Source organism: Coregonus clupeaformis, chromosome 40 (assembly GCF_020615455.1).
Source record: "Coregonus clupeaformis isolate EN_2021a chromosome 40, ASM2061545v1, whole genome shotgun sequence".
Taxonomy (NCBI): domain Eukaryota; kingdom Metazoa; phylum Chordata; class Actinopteri; order Salmoniformes; family Salmonidae; genus Coregonus; species Coregonus clupeaformis.
Genome location: NC_059231.1, coordinates 10,847,304 through 10,862,174, shown reverse-complemented (window position 1 = coordinate 10,862,174; position 14,871 = coordinate 10,847,304). Strand labels below are relative to the sequence as shown.

General features: G+C 44.3%; 1 protein-coding gene and 1 long non-coding RNA gene across 2 annotated transcripts in view; both read left to right on the top strand.

Moving 5' to 3' along the window:
* Positions 1 to 5,161, top strand: part of LOC121555123 — a 31,981-nt gene extending 26,820 nt beyond the window's left edge. Inside the window, exon 3 of the long non-coding RNA XR_005997841.2 lies at positions 4,893 to 5,161. This is a non-coding gene — a long non-coding RNA (uncharacterized LOC121555123). The remainder of the gene's footprint in view (positions 1 to 4,892) is intronic.
* A 328-nt stretch (positions 5,162 to 5,489) lies between these two features.
* The window catches only part of LOC121555043 (FHF complex subunit HOOK interacting protein 1B-like), a 32,286-nt gene continuing 22,904 nt past the window's right edge, over positions 5,490 to 14,871 (top strand). The window contains exons 1-3 of the mRNA XM_041868818.2: positions 5,490 to 5,707; positions 11,415 to 11,816; positions 12,179 to 12,409. Coding sequence (XP_041724752.2) covers positions 5,579 to 5,707; positions 11,415 to 11,816; positions 12,179 to 12,409 — 762 coding nt within the window. The 5' untranslated portion in view covers positions 5,490 to 5,578. The remainder of the gene's footprint in view (positions 5,708 to 11,414; positions 11,817 to 12,178; positions 12,410 to 14,871) is intronic.

Below are 14,871 nucleotides of genomic sequence, written 5' to 3'. Positions count from 1 at the left end.
GAGCTGGTGCAACTGAGTCAGGTTTGTAGGGCTCCTTGCTCGCACACGCTTTTTCAGTTCTGCCCACAAATGTTCTATTGGATTGAGGTCAGTGCTTTGTGATGGCCACTCCAATACCATGACTTTGTTGTCCTTAAGCCATTTTGCCACAACTTTGGAAGTATGCTTGGGGTCATTGTCCATTTGGAAGACCCATTTGCGACCAAGCTTTAACTTCCTGACTGATGTCTTGATGTTGCTTCAATATATCCACATCATTTTCCTTCCTCATGATGCCATCTATTTTGTGAAGTGCACCAGTCCCTCCTGCAGCAAAGCACCCCCACAGCATGATGCTGCCACCCCCGTGCTTCATGGTTGGGATGGTGTTCTTCAGCTTGCAAGAGTCCCCCTTTTTCCTCCTAACATAACGATGGTCATTATGGCCAAACAGTTCTATTTTTGTTTAATCAGACCAGAGGACATTTCTCCAAAAAGTACAATCTTTGTCCCCATGTCCAGTTGCAAACCGTAGTCTGGCTTTTTTATGGCGGTTTTGGAGCAGTGGCTCCTTCCTTGCTGAGCGGCCTTTCATGTTATGTTGATATAGGACTTGTTTTACTGTGGATATAGATACTTTTGTACCTGTTTCCTCCAGCATCTTCACAAGGTCCTTTGCTGTTGTTCTGGGATTGATTTGCACTTTTCGCACCAAAGTACGTTCATCTCTAGGAGACATAACGCGTCTCCTTCCTGAGAGGTATGACCGCTGCGTGTTCCCATGGTGTTTATACTTGCGTACTATTGTTTGTACAGATGAACGTGGTACCTTCAGGCATTTGGAAAATGCTCCCGAGGATGAACCAGACTTGTGGAGGTCTACAATAAAAAAATGTTGAGGTCTTGGCTGATTTTTCTTTTGATTTTCCCATGATGTCAAGCAAAGAGGCACAGAGTTTGAAGGTAGGCCTTGAAATGCATCCACAGGTACACCTCCAATTGACTCAAATGATGTCAATTAGCCTCAGAAGCTTTTAAAGCCATTATATTTTTCTGGAATTTTCCAAGCTGTTTAAAGGCACCGTCAACTTAGTGTATGTAAACTTCTGACCCACTGGAATTGTGATACAGTGAAATAATCTGTCTGTAAACAATTGTTGGAAAAATGACTTGTCATGCACAAAGTAGATGTCCTAACCGACTTGCCAAAACTATAGTTTGTTAACAAGAAATTTGTGGAGTGGTTGAAAAATGAGTTTAAATGGCTCCAACCTAAGTGTATGTATACTTCCAACTTCAACTGTACATTCTAAGTCATTTCAATTGGTCTTTCTCCATTCTGATTTTTTTTATACTGTTCAATTCAACTTCAACCTAAAATAATTTCCTGCATTTCCATCAATTTCTGCCTTTCCTGCACTCATCTGAGAACGTCCACAATGCCACGTACTGATGCACTATATGGGCAAAAAAACGAGGCCTTATTTTGGGCAAAAAAACTAGACCAAATGTTGTAATTGAGATTTAGATCAAAACTCTTGGGTGACATGTTGGAATCATGGAAATAGAATGTTTGTTCTAATTTTATAGTTAGAATATAAATAAGTGTTTGACATGACAACAAATGTTATGGAGGAGTTATTATGACAGGGCAGGAACCACAGTTATGGTCAGTGTTTCCTAGGGGACCCTATAATCTAATTCATGAGAGAATTTTACTTTTTTTCTCTCCATCTGGGTTAGGTGCTGTAGGCTAGCCGGCCTGAGTGTACACTACCGGTCAAAAGTTTTAGAACACCTACTCATTCCATGGTTTTTCTTTTATTTTTTACTATTTTCTACATTGTAGAATAATAGTGAAGACATCAAAACTATGAAATAACACATATGGAATCATGTAGTACCCAAAAAAGTGTTAAACAAATCAAAATATATTTTAGATTTGAGTTTCTTCAAACAGCCACCCTTTGCCTTGATGACAGCTTTGCGCACACTTGGCATTCTCTCAACCAGCTTCATGTGGTAGTCACCTGGAATGCATTTCAATTTCTTTCCATCTTAATGCGTTTGAGCCAGTCAGTTGTGTTGTGACAAGGTAGGGGGGGGTATACAGAAGATAGACCTATTTGGTAAAAGACCAAGTCCATATTATGGCAAGAACAGCTCAAATAAGCAAAGAGAAACGACAGTCCATCATTACTTTAAGACATGAAGGTCAGTCAATATGGAACATTTCAATCACTTTTAAAGTTTCTTCAAGTGCAGAAACCATCAAGCGCTATAATGAAACTGGCTCTCATGAGAACCGCCACAGGAATGGAAGACCCGGAGTTACCTCTGCTGCAGAGGATAAGTTCATTAGAGTTACCAGCCTCAGAAATTGCAGCCCAAATAAATGCTTCACTGAGTCCAAGTAACACACATCTCAACATCAACTGTTCAGAGGAGACTGTGTGAATCAGGCCTTCATGGTCGAATTGCTGCAAAGAAACCACTACTAAATGACACCAATAAGAAGAAGAGACTTGCTTGGGCCAAGAAACATGAGCAATGGACATTAGACCGGTGGAAATGTGTCCTTTGGTCTGGAGTCCAAATTTGAGGTTTTTGGTTCCAACCGCCGTGTCTTTGTGAGACGTGGTGTGGGTGAACGGATGATCTCTGCATGTGTATTTCCCACCGTAAAGCATGGAGGAGGGGTTATGGTGTGGGGGTGCTTTGTTGGTGACACTGTGTGTGATTTATTTAGAATTCAAGGCACACTTAACCAGCATGGCTACCACCGCATTCTGCAGCGATACGCCATCCCATCTGGTTTGGCCTTAGTCCCACTATCATTTGTTTTTCAACAGGACAATGACCCAACACACCTCCAGGCTGTGTAAGGGCTATTTTACCAAGAAGGAGAGTGATGGAGTGCTGCATCAGATGACCTGGCCTCCACAATCCCCCGACCTCAACCAAATTTAGATGGTTTGGGATGAGTCGGACAGCAGAGTGACGGAAAAGCAGCCAACAAGTGCTCTGCATATGTGGGAACTCCTTCAAGACTGTTGGAAAAAAGCATTCCAGGTGATGCTGGTTGAGAGAATGCCAAGAGTGTGCAAAGCTGTCATCAAGGTAAAGGGTGGCTATTTTGAAGAATCTCAAATATTAAATATGTTTTGATTTGTTTAACACTTTTTTGGTTACTACATGATTCCATATGTGTTATTTCATAGTTTGGATGTCTTCATTATTATTCTACAATGTAGAAAATAGTAAAACCCTTGAATGAGTAGGTGTTCTAAAACTTTTGACCGGTTGTGAACACTACACTAACAGACTCAGTGGGGGGGGAACAAACAGAACATAACCTTCTTTCCTCATTAGAAGGAGACTGGTTATCAGGCTAAGAGGCTGGCTGTATTAATATTCATCTAACGCTAGTAATGGGGGAAGAAATCGATAGTTGCATATTACAATATTATTTTTGGATGATATTATGTCGAGATTTGACTCCCAAGTATTGCATTATAGAATCACAATACATATAGAATCGTGAGAATCACAATCCATATCGTATCGTTAACACCCCATCTTATCTGCCAGCTGCAGAACAACACTACTCTGACCGGAAGCAGGACTAGGCCTATACTTCACGATGTGGAGTAGAGATGGACGGCCTGGTAGCCATAGATGGACGGCCTGGTAGCCATAGATGGACGGCCTGGTAGCCATAGAGATGGACGGCCTGGTAGCCATAGAGATGGACGGCCTGGTAGCCATAGAGATGGACGGCCTGGTAGCCATAGAGATGGACGGCCTGGTAGCCATAGAGATGGACGGCCTGGTAGCCATAGAGATGGACGGCCTGGTAGCCATAGAGATGGACGGCCTGGTAGCCAGAGATGGACGGCCTGGTAGCCATAGAAAGCCTAGTTCTAAGGGCCTCATTTAAGGTATCACATACATGTTTGTTGTTATTAGTTTTGGGGTTGTGACTGCCTCAACACGGTTCAATTCTGAGGATGAAACTTTACATTTTAGTCATTTAGCAGATGCTCTTATCCTGAGCGACTTACCATTTTTAGTGAGTGCATACATCTTCATACTGGCCCCCCTGTGGGAATCGAACCCACAACCCTGGCGTTGCAAACGCCATGCTCTACCAACTGAGCTACACGGGACTACATACATAGCAGTACTTTCATCTTAACGTGTGTGTGTGAGACTCTTTGAACTCCGACTCTGGTCTGCAGCTTCTCTTCTGGATATCAAATCAAATGTTATTTGTCACATACACGTTTTTAGCAGATGTTTTTGCGGGTGTAGCGAAATGCTGGTGCATTAGTCTACTCTAGAAGCCACTATCCTATTACCCTTGTTGCTGGAGGAGTAGCTGAGATTACTCTCTACGCTAAACCTAATGTTTCAGTCTCTCTCTGGCTCTGGCTCTGTCTTTGTCTGTCTGGCTCTCTGTCTCGCTCTGTCTGGCTCTCTGTCTCGCTCTGTCTGGCTCTCTGTCTCGCTCTGTCTGGCTCTCTGTCTCGCTCTGTCTGGCTCTCTGTCTCGCTCTGTCTGGCTCTCTGTCTCGCTCTGTCTGGCTCTCTGTCTCGCTCTGTCTGGCTCTCTGTCTCGCTCTGTCTGGCTCTCTGTCTCGCTCTGTCTGGCTCTCTGTCTGGCTCTCTGTCTTGCTCTGTCTCGCTCTGTCTGGCTCTCTGTCTCGCTCTGTCTGGCTCTCTGGCTCGCTCTGTCTGGCTCTCTGGCTCACTCTGTCTGGCTCGCTCGCTCTGTCCTCGCTCTGTCTGGCTGGCTGGCTGGCTCGCTATAGTTGGTTCAGAGTTCGTTTTGATATTTCAACCGCACGCGAGTGGTCTGGTCAGCATGTAACCTCTGTAATAACCGTAACCTCTGTGTTTGTGTCCCTGCAGTGCTGCGGGTCCTCAGCCTAGGCATGGAGTGGTGTTGGCTGCAGACTGGATGACAGGGTCTTCAGGGAGAGCCGACACGCGTCCCCCTGCACAGAGACCCAACCCCCTAACTGACCACCGCTGACCCATTACCACGGTGACACTGAAGGACAGCCTCACTCCTGCAACCAACAACCACAGCAGAACCCACTCTTTTTCCTCTTCCCCCTCTACCTGGACTCTCACTTGGCCCTCCTCCTCCTCCTGACCTCCTCCTCCTGACCCTCCCCCTCCTCCTGACCCTGACCCCCTCCTCCTCCTGACCCCCCCCCCCTCCTCCTCCTCCTCCTGACCTCCTCCTCCTGACCCTCCTCCTCCTCCGACCCCCCTCCTCCTCTGACCCCCTCCTCCTCCACCCGACCCCCCCTCCTCCTCCTCCTCCTGACCCCCTCCTCCTCCTCCTCCTCCTGACCCTGACCCCCTCCTCATCCCCCTCCTCTCATCCCCTCCTCCTGACCCCCTCCTCCCCCTCCTCCTCCTGACCCCCCTCCTCCTCCTGCCCCCCCCCTCCTCCTCCTGACCCCCTCCTCATCTTCCTCCTCTCATCCTCCTCCTGACCCCCTCCTCCTCATCTTCCTCCTGACCCCCATCTCAACCTCTTCCTTCTCTCATACCCTGACCCCTGACCCTTGACCCCTTTGGTCAGGATGAGCTGGTTGAGCCGGCTGACCCCTCGAGGTCCGGGGAGCAGGTCCAGTAGGAACGTGGCCCCGTCCAGCCCCTGTACTGCTGACCCAGAGACCTGCCTCATGGTGTTTGAGAACCACTGGAGACAGGTGAGACTCGAGCACTTAGGGACTGATTTTTAGACCTGGGATACCAGGTGGGTACAATTCATTATCAGGTAGAACCGAAAACCAGCATTTAGTCTGGACCTCCCAGGGTAGGATTTGAATACCCCTGCTCTAGGGGAATAACCTCTGATCCTTACACACACACACTCAGCCTACAGCTGGATATCTACATCTCTTTATATGCTTACCCATAGCCTAGACACATTCATACGACAGTACCACCACAGACGGATACATTTCTGTGGTGTATAACAGCGCTAGTCTAGTTCACCTTCTGCTTTCTTAACCTTTTTTTTTTAAACAAGATACTTAAAATCAAACTGGGGAAAACTGTCTGCAGTCCACATCTTTTGTATGGTTACTTTGCCAGACTTGGAAACCCATAAGTCTGTTTTCAGCTCAGTTGGTAGGGCATGGTGCTTGCAATGCCAGGATAGTGGGTTTGTGTCCCGGGACCACCCGTATGTAAAATGTATGACCTGTAAGTCGCTTTGGATAGAACCTTCTGCTAAATGACATACACTACATGGCCAAAAGTATGTGGACACCTGCTCGTCGAACATCTCATTTACCCACCACCCTCTTCGAAGGACAAATATGTTAGTTTTTTTTTTTTTTTTTTACAGCTTTTCTGCTACATATACATACATTTTACATATACGTTTTACAGACATGGTACTTTTATATAAAGCAGTCACATAACAATAATATATTACCAAACAGAAGCTCTTTAATCCCACCCCTCAGCCACTCTCAGCCCATCCCACATATCACCACAGACCACCCTCGTTTGGTTTCCATGTGCCATATATTTTTCAATTGTGCTGTGGTGTTTTACATACTATAAGATTAGAAAGGTTCAAAATGTATCCACAGATTGTGAGCTAAAGATGGAAACCTTTCCTACAAGTATTATTATATTATTTATTGACTGACTATGGCTTTCCAAATTGCCCAACACTGCTATTTATAAGGTTAATTTTAAGTGAATCTTGTGGGGTTTTTTATTTATATATTTTTATATTTTTAACCAGTCCTGAACCTGTGGCCAGAAACAAGCTACATAGGGGCAATACCAGAATAAATTATGTAATTATTGTCTCTTCAAAGCAAAATCTACAGAGCTGAGATTGTTGTATGCCCTATATATATATATATATATATATATATATATATATATATATATATATATATATATATATATATATATATATATATATATATCTCGTTCTGTTGGTGGCAAGAATTTTATAAAATAATTTTAAATTGAAAAACTCGAAGTGTTGAATCAAGTGTGGTTTTTTTGTACCTGTTCATAAACCATGTGCCATGGAATCGGTACATCGCAAATCTCTTCCCATTTTATTTTACAAACCATGAAAAACAGCCCCAGACCATTATTCCTCTTCCACCAAACTTTACAGTTGGCACTATGCATTCGGTCAGGTAGTGTTTTCCTGGCATCCGCCAAACCAAGATTCGTCTGTCGGACTGCCAGATTGTGAAGCGTGATTCATCACTCCAGAGAACACGTTTTCACTGCTCCAGAGTCCAATGGCGGCGAGATTTACACCAATCCAGCCAATGCTTGGCATTGCGATTTTAGTGTTGTGTGCGGTTCTTCGGCCATGGAAATCCATTTCATGAAGCTCCCGACGAACAGTTATTGTGCTGACGTTGCTTCAAGAGACAGTTTGGAACTCGGTAGTGAGTGTTCCATCCAAGGACAGACGATTTTTACACGCTTCAGCACTCGGGTGTCCCGTTCTGTGAGCTTGTGTGACCTACCACTTCCCTGCTGAGCCGTTGTTGCTCCTAGACGTTTCCACTTCACAATAACAGCACTTACAGTTGACCGGGGCAGCTCTAGCAGGGCAGAAATTTGACAAACTGACTTGTTGGAAAGGTGGCATCCTATGATGGTGCCATGTTAAGTCACAGAGCTCTTCAGTAAGGCCATTCTACTGCCAATGTTTGTCTATGGAGATTGCATGGCGGTGTGCTCGATTTGATACACCTGTCAGCAACGGGTGTGGCTGAAATAGCCACTAATTTGAAGGGGTGTCCACATACTTTTATGTATAGTGTATATTGATAGAAACACACACTTGAAATGTGCCAACAGAAAGCTCTTCCATCATAATGCTACACCCTGCCTGCCAGACAGCCTGTACAGGAATTAATAATGCTGCACCCTGCCTGCCAGACAGCCTGTACAGGAATTAATAATGCTGCACCCTGCCTGCCTCTCAAGGTCTCGACTGACCTCATCACTGCAGTGAGGGTAAAAACACATACAGCAGGATGTACATTGTATTTCCAGAGGATAAAAGACCAGATAAAATGAGTTGTTTACCCCATAAGTCTGGTGTCCAGGTAGTATTTTTTTTATTATTATAATTTTTTTGCACAGATGATCAGATCAAGGAACGTCTCAGGAACCACATTAATATAATATAAGCCTTCCAATCCTCTGAGATGTGAAATGCGATTGCCAAATAAGACGCCCTGGAACGCGCCCACCCTCTGTGCAGCAGCGTTCGGTTAGCAGGGTGGTTTTCCACGGAGGACAGCAGTCTACTGTTCTACTGCCAGGCCTCTGGACTCCCAGCAGCCAAGACCATTACCACACAACACACTGACTGTGTCCCAAATGGCACCCTATTCCCTATATAGTGCACTACTTTTGATCAGAGCCCTATGGTCAAAAATAGTGCACTATATAGGGAGTAGGGTGCCACTTGGGATGCAACTACTGACTGCAGGCCTCTGGAGGGGCAGAGCACACAACGCAACAAAGGTCAAACTTATCTGTCCTGTTTCACTGCATGTACAAGTGGGTAACCTGTGCGAGTGTGAGATCGAAATATGTTTTTTGCATATCCCAACTCTCCCTCAGACACCCTTAGAGAGTGAGTTCACGGCCAGGGATCAGCCATTATTGATGGCGACCCTGGAGCAATTAGTGTTAAGTGCCTTGCTCAAGGGCACATTGGCAGATATTTCACCTTGTCGGCTCAGGGATTCGAAATAGCAACCTTTCGGTTACTGGCCCAACACTAACCACTAGGCTACCTGCTGCACGCAACACAAAACTGAAAAAGTATGGAATTACTTTTGTGCCATTTAATATCAAGCAAAACTTCTGAAATAGAGAACTAAATTCATAGCATTGCAAGCAAAAAAACTATTATTGGAAGCAAAACGTAAACCAAATTTATTTTTTAACATTGTCCATTTGTTTCAATTTTTTTTTGCAGTTGCAAGTTTTGGCACATTGATTCCAGCAGCATAGCATCCTGCATCCCACTGCTGGGTAGAAGGATAACTAATCCTCAACCAGAGCGTCCAGTGTGGCAGCTCTAGATTTGAATCTACGAACACACATGAAATCGTAAAATGTCTAGCTGGTCATTTGTTATGCTAACAAGCTAGCAAGAGGTTGCATGGCAACAGCATCAACTTCTGTTAGACAGGCGAAGCGCTAGTACGCTCAACTGAAAGGATACCTTTTCATTTACAGTATACTAAAATGAACTAATAGTATATACTCATTAAGTATGTAGTATACAGTATGTTAGTATGGGTATTCGAACACAGCAATTGCCTTGTAGTCTACTGTACATGTGGTCCTCTGTAGCTCAGCTGGTAGAGCACGGCGCTTATAACGCCAAGGTAGTGGGTTCGATCCCCGGGACCACCCATACACAAAAATGTATGCACGCATGACTGTAAGTCGCTTTGGATAAAAGCGTCTGCTAAATGGCATATTATTATTATTATTATTATTATTATTATTATTATTATTATTACATGGTGGAGGAACATATTGCCTGGCAGTAGTCTACTGTACATGGTGGCACTTCACTTTTTAATATGGAAAACGGCTGTGAGGATTTTTCTACAATATTCACAACATATTAACACAATTACAATATTTTATAGAAACCAATCTAATTTCATCAGTTACATGTGGGAAAAACGTATTTGAGTGAACATTAGCGAGCAAGCCAGCAGCAGATGAAACTGAAAGTTAATTCTCTCCTCCCTCTCTCGCCGGTTTTAGCTTGCGGCTAAACTGTCTTAAGTGGCTAGGTTTAGGATATTTACTAGCCCGTACCAGTGACAAATGTAGCTATGTTATCGATATATGGCAGGACACAAACAAAATCTAGCTCACCTATTTTGACAGCTAGAAAGAAATGGCCACAAATTAATTCAGAAATGGAGGAAGAGGCTATAGCAAGCTAACATATATCTGCTGCCACTTCAACAAGAAGCAACTATGACCACATTGATGCCCAAATAAATAAACTTTCCCATGGACCACAATCCACCCCTCCCAAAGAAAGCATGGGTCCGGGGCTTCTCCTAAATGCTACCCGATCCACGATCGGATCCATGACCGAAGCGTCTAATTTCAGTTTAGCCCGCACTCGGCAGGCTGTATAGAAAACTCCCCCAGAGCCACAAAACGACCAAATTACCTCAACGCGCAGCCCCCACAAACACCTTAAACTACTCTTTCCCATAGTGCTATCTATGACAGCATCAGCAGTTGGCTACCAACCGCTGGCAGACATGTTTACATCGGGTTAGTTTTATCAGCGTAATTTAGATGGAAGACGTGAGCTAAATGCGGTAGCTCTATAGCTAGCTAACGTTAGCATAGAGGTAGCACTTCCATGCCAGTGATAATCATCACGGTCTCTGCTGGTGCTGCTTGGCTATTTTGAAATGCTTTAGAAGCCACATTATTGTTAGGGACAGCAAGTTCTCACAGACAGTAGAAGTTCTCAGGGATGAGATGTGCCCTGCAGATTGACCAGTAGACACCCAATTCGCCCACCTAATTTTCACACTTATCCCACTGTTTATACGTGTTTTTTGTTTTTTTTATTCACCGTGTGACGCTGACCACAGGGAGTTGTGTGGGATTGTTTCTGAAGTTAGAGCTGATTTGGAGAACCTCAAACCCAATTTATAGAACAACATTACAATATTATAACAATTTTTAATTTAAGTGTTTGTAATTTGGGAATGTTTTCTTGGGGTGCCTTTAAGACCAGAAGGAAGAGTGTCAGCTACTGGCCCTCCAACACCACTTCCAGGTACATCTGGTCTCCCAACCAGGGACCGACCCTGCTTAGCTTGAGGCAAACCAGCAGTGGGATGCATGATGCTGTAATACATGTGCCAAAACTTGCAAGTGCCAAAAAATATACAGGCAAAGAGGTGTTTGATCACAATTGAGTTATAGAAACATTTTCACTGATACTATCTATTTGAATTTGTTTGTTTGCACTTTCTTTGCTCAATTCTTTTGGGTTTATGTTTTGCTTTCAATATCATTATTTTTGTTTTCAATACTAAGAATGTTGTTCTCGACTTCAGTAGTTTTGCTTGATATTAATGTCACCAAACTAACTCCAGACACAAGCAGATCTCTATCAATCTGTCTATACAAGCTTCCTGCTAAGCAGCACATCCATCACTGAGTCAACAACAGACGCTCATGTTAACTCATTCTCACACACTTGGGGTTTCACACACAACAACACTTTGTCCATTTGATGGCCAAAGCAGTTACTAATTAGTGACGCATGTGACATCCAGCCAACACCCAGGACACTGAGGATCAGGGAAAAACATTTGTTTAAGTCCCCCCCAATCTCTCTCCCTCCTACAGGTGTCCTGGGTACTGGAGCAGCGGGATTCGTCAAGCTCTAGTGATGACCTCACCGCGGTGCGGAACCACACCGACCAGATGCTGTGCCTTCTGGCCGAGGAGCGACCGGGGGAGTGTGAGGGGCCCGGTAACGTTCCCCCCGTTGGCCCCATCCTGGACCTGGTGGTGTCTGAGAACGTCCTGGAGCGTGTGGTGCAGTGGCACCTGAGGCGCGGCCTGGACCCCGACAGCCAGGGGGCGCTACTCAAGCTGTTTGAGATGCTGATAGGCCAGTCTCAGCAGCCACTGCTCCAACACAAGGCGGTGCTGCAGCCTCTGCTGGGCCTGCTGGGGGCCTGTGCTGAGCCTCAGCTGGGCTGTCCTCCCTCTCTGGAGAACAGCCTGGTGCTGCTGCTCAACCAGGTGGGTGGAACAGATTGATTTGATTTTTATTGGGGAAAAGATGCTCTGAGTACAACCCAGGGGATAACATTTGTTTCCAACGTGGTCCCTGATGGAATACACACAGTGCAAAGGAAAATAAACGTTGTGCTCAATGGAGGCATAGATGGCATTAGATGGTTGGAGGCATGGATGGCATTAGATGTTACTGGTTTGATTTCATCTGAAAAGTAACATGGACTGTTGAGCTGCTAAGGCTTTTGTAATCCATATAATGTTGGTACTGTAACTGTTAGTCCTGTTCATTGTGTCACGTCATTTTCTATGTTTTTTTTTTTACGTTTGATGAAATGAAAAATATATTGTGATCTCAACATCACCAGATCTGTGTGTCGATGGCGCGTGCTCCTGCGGTGTTGGAGCTGTTGTTCAGGACAGTGCCGGCCCAACAGGGTCCAACCAACCTTCTCATCTTCTCCCTGCTGGTCCCCTTCATCCACCGTGACGGGGCCATCGGACAGCAGGCCCGCGACGCCCTCCTCCTCGTCATGGCAACCTCCGCCAGCAACCAGAACGTGGCATGCTACATCGCAGAGAACTCCTACTTCTGCCCGGTGAGGGATTTAATTTAATGTATTTAACTTTTCTGTGCCTTAATGACAAACTTGTATGCCATCTGTAAATACGAATACAATTGTTAAATCACGAGCCTAGTTTGTTTAGCCACAGAAAAAGAAAGCAACCTTCCTGCTAGCAATGATTGGCTGAGATAATGAGTGGGCTGGACATGCGGAGAGATTAGTTCCAATTGGCCTGCCATGTAGCACGCTTCTGTCTAATATGAGCTGGTCAGTATGTGTAGGTAATCCTTTCTAACACAGCTTTTTAAAAAAGATATCACGTAGTAGAACTGCATAAGTGTTGCTCTCCACTTTCTGGAGGACCGAGTTTTGAAATTAGTGGAATTAGAGTATGATAGCTAAGGAGATGGAGAAAATTCTGGCGTTTCATTGCAACGATGCAGACTGAGTCGAAAAGGGAACACACAGCTGGTGTAGGCCGTCATTGTAAATAAGAATTTGTTCTTAACTGACTTGCCTAGTTAAATAAAGGTAAAATGTAAAAAATAAATAAATAAATGGCTGGAGCAGCTGATGTTACAGATATAGGATCTTAATTTATAATTTGAGCCAGTTTGCAACAGCAGGAAAATAATCCTGCAGCAAGTGGAAATATGAGTTATTATGTGAATTGGTTGTTTTAATAACAAAACCGACGAGTGTGCAACTATGGTGCAAAACCGACAGGGTTGGCTTAAACGGTTGGCAACATGTAAAAATATATTTTGTCTCCAAATGTTTATTGAAAACAAATACATTTGCACAATGAGCACTTGTCTGTGCAATACATCCTTACAGTTGTTGGTTAGCTAGCGAACAGATGGTATCAATAACAAGATACAACGAGCTGAAAACGATTAACCTACGATTCCCCACAAGGCAGCTTCTTGTCATTGTTGCTAGATATCTGACCGTTCAGAATCGTAACAACACACACTTTCCGGCCACATCGATGTGCATATCATTTTCGTGACATTGTCAGCCAACCCATCTATAATTAATTTAAATTTTTTTGTAAGGGTTGATAAATTTTTCGTTAGGTCAAGTCTGACATTTTTAAAAGTGGGAATGACCAACTTTAGAAGCCATTTTAAACCTTGAATACACTACAAGTTTGCATTTCCTGCTGTACAGAAATTCTCAGCAACAAAAGTGATACAATTAAGATCCTACATATGTATGTTTTATCTCACTTCGTTGGGATTAGAGTTTTTACTCACTAATGTAACACAGTGGTCAGACTTACTAGTTGTATTCACAATCTGGGGGCACTATGCTGCCATGCAGCATGCTCTTCACATACTTTGTGGCTGTTATCGAATGGGAACCAGTTAGCACGGCAGGCTCTGGTGCCTTCAAATGGGCTCAAAACTAAAGAGAAAATCATACCTGCTTGCTCTAATTGTGTAGAACTTTGTCTGTTCTCCTTTTTGTTAACTTTTCGGCATGTTTGTGAAGTAGGCTATGGGAGTTTTATAACCTTTTCCACCTTAGGTTAGCGCTAGTTGACGACATCTGGAATCTATCTATTTGGGATTTCCCTGATTCTCCATCGGCCGTTTTAAGCACCCACCTCATCTGGCTTTAGTAGCTAACTCAGCCTGCATTGGATGGGCCCCAGCCATCAATCTGTAGTTATGCTAGTTGTTAGTAGCTAACTCAGCCTGCATTGGATGGGCCCCAGCCATCAATCTGTAGTTATGCTAGTTGTTAGTAGCTAACTCAGCCTGCATTGGATGGGCCCCAGCCATCAATCTGTAGTTATGCTAGTTGTGTTCTAGCTGGTCTCCAGTATTTGGGCTCACGCTTGCCGACCGTAACCGTGGTGGTTGGCTAGCTAATGGCTAGTTGGCTAAATAGATAATGCTAGCTGGCTGGCTAGCTTGCTTGCTAAGATAATTGCATATAGCAAAAATTATTTGATAACTTGTTAGATGGCATTATGCATTACCAAAACATTGGTTTACTTTAATGTACCGTAATTTTCGGACTATAAGCCGTGCCTTTTTTCCAATTTTTCGACCCTGCGGCTTATATAACGGTGCGGCTAATCTATTGATTTTTACAGCTAACGGCCACTAGAAGACCTCCTAAATCTATGGATTTTACAGGTTACAGCCCACCAACTTTAACTCTATGGGCTCTATGACCGGTCCGCGCCCCCTACCTTTAAGCGGCGGGCTCCAGCAGGAAAAGCTGGAGGCCGGAAAAGAGTGAGACAGGTAGCGCGCAAAAGTGGAACCGAGAGTGGTACGAGAGACAGAACGAGAGCGAGACAGTTTGTCTCTTTCCCGACAATCCCCTCTGTGCACGAACCCTTACATATGGTAATTAAACATTAAAACACCTGCGGCTTATAGTCCAGTGCGGTTTATATATGTACGCATCATTCAATATCATTCAATTTAGCTGCTGCGGCTTATACTCCGGTGCGCCTTTAGTACGGAAAATACGGT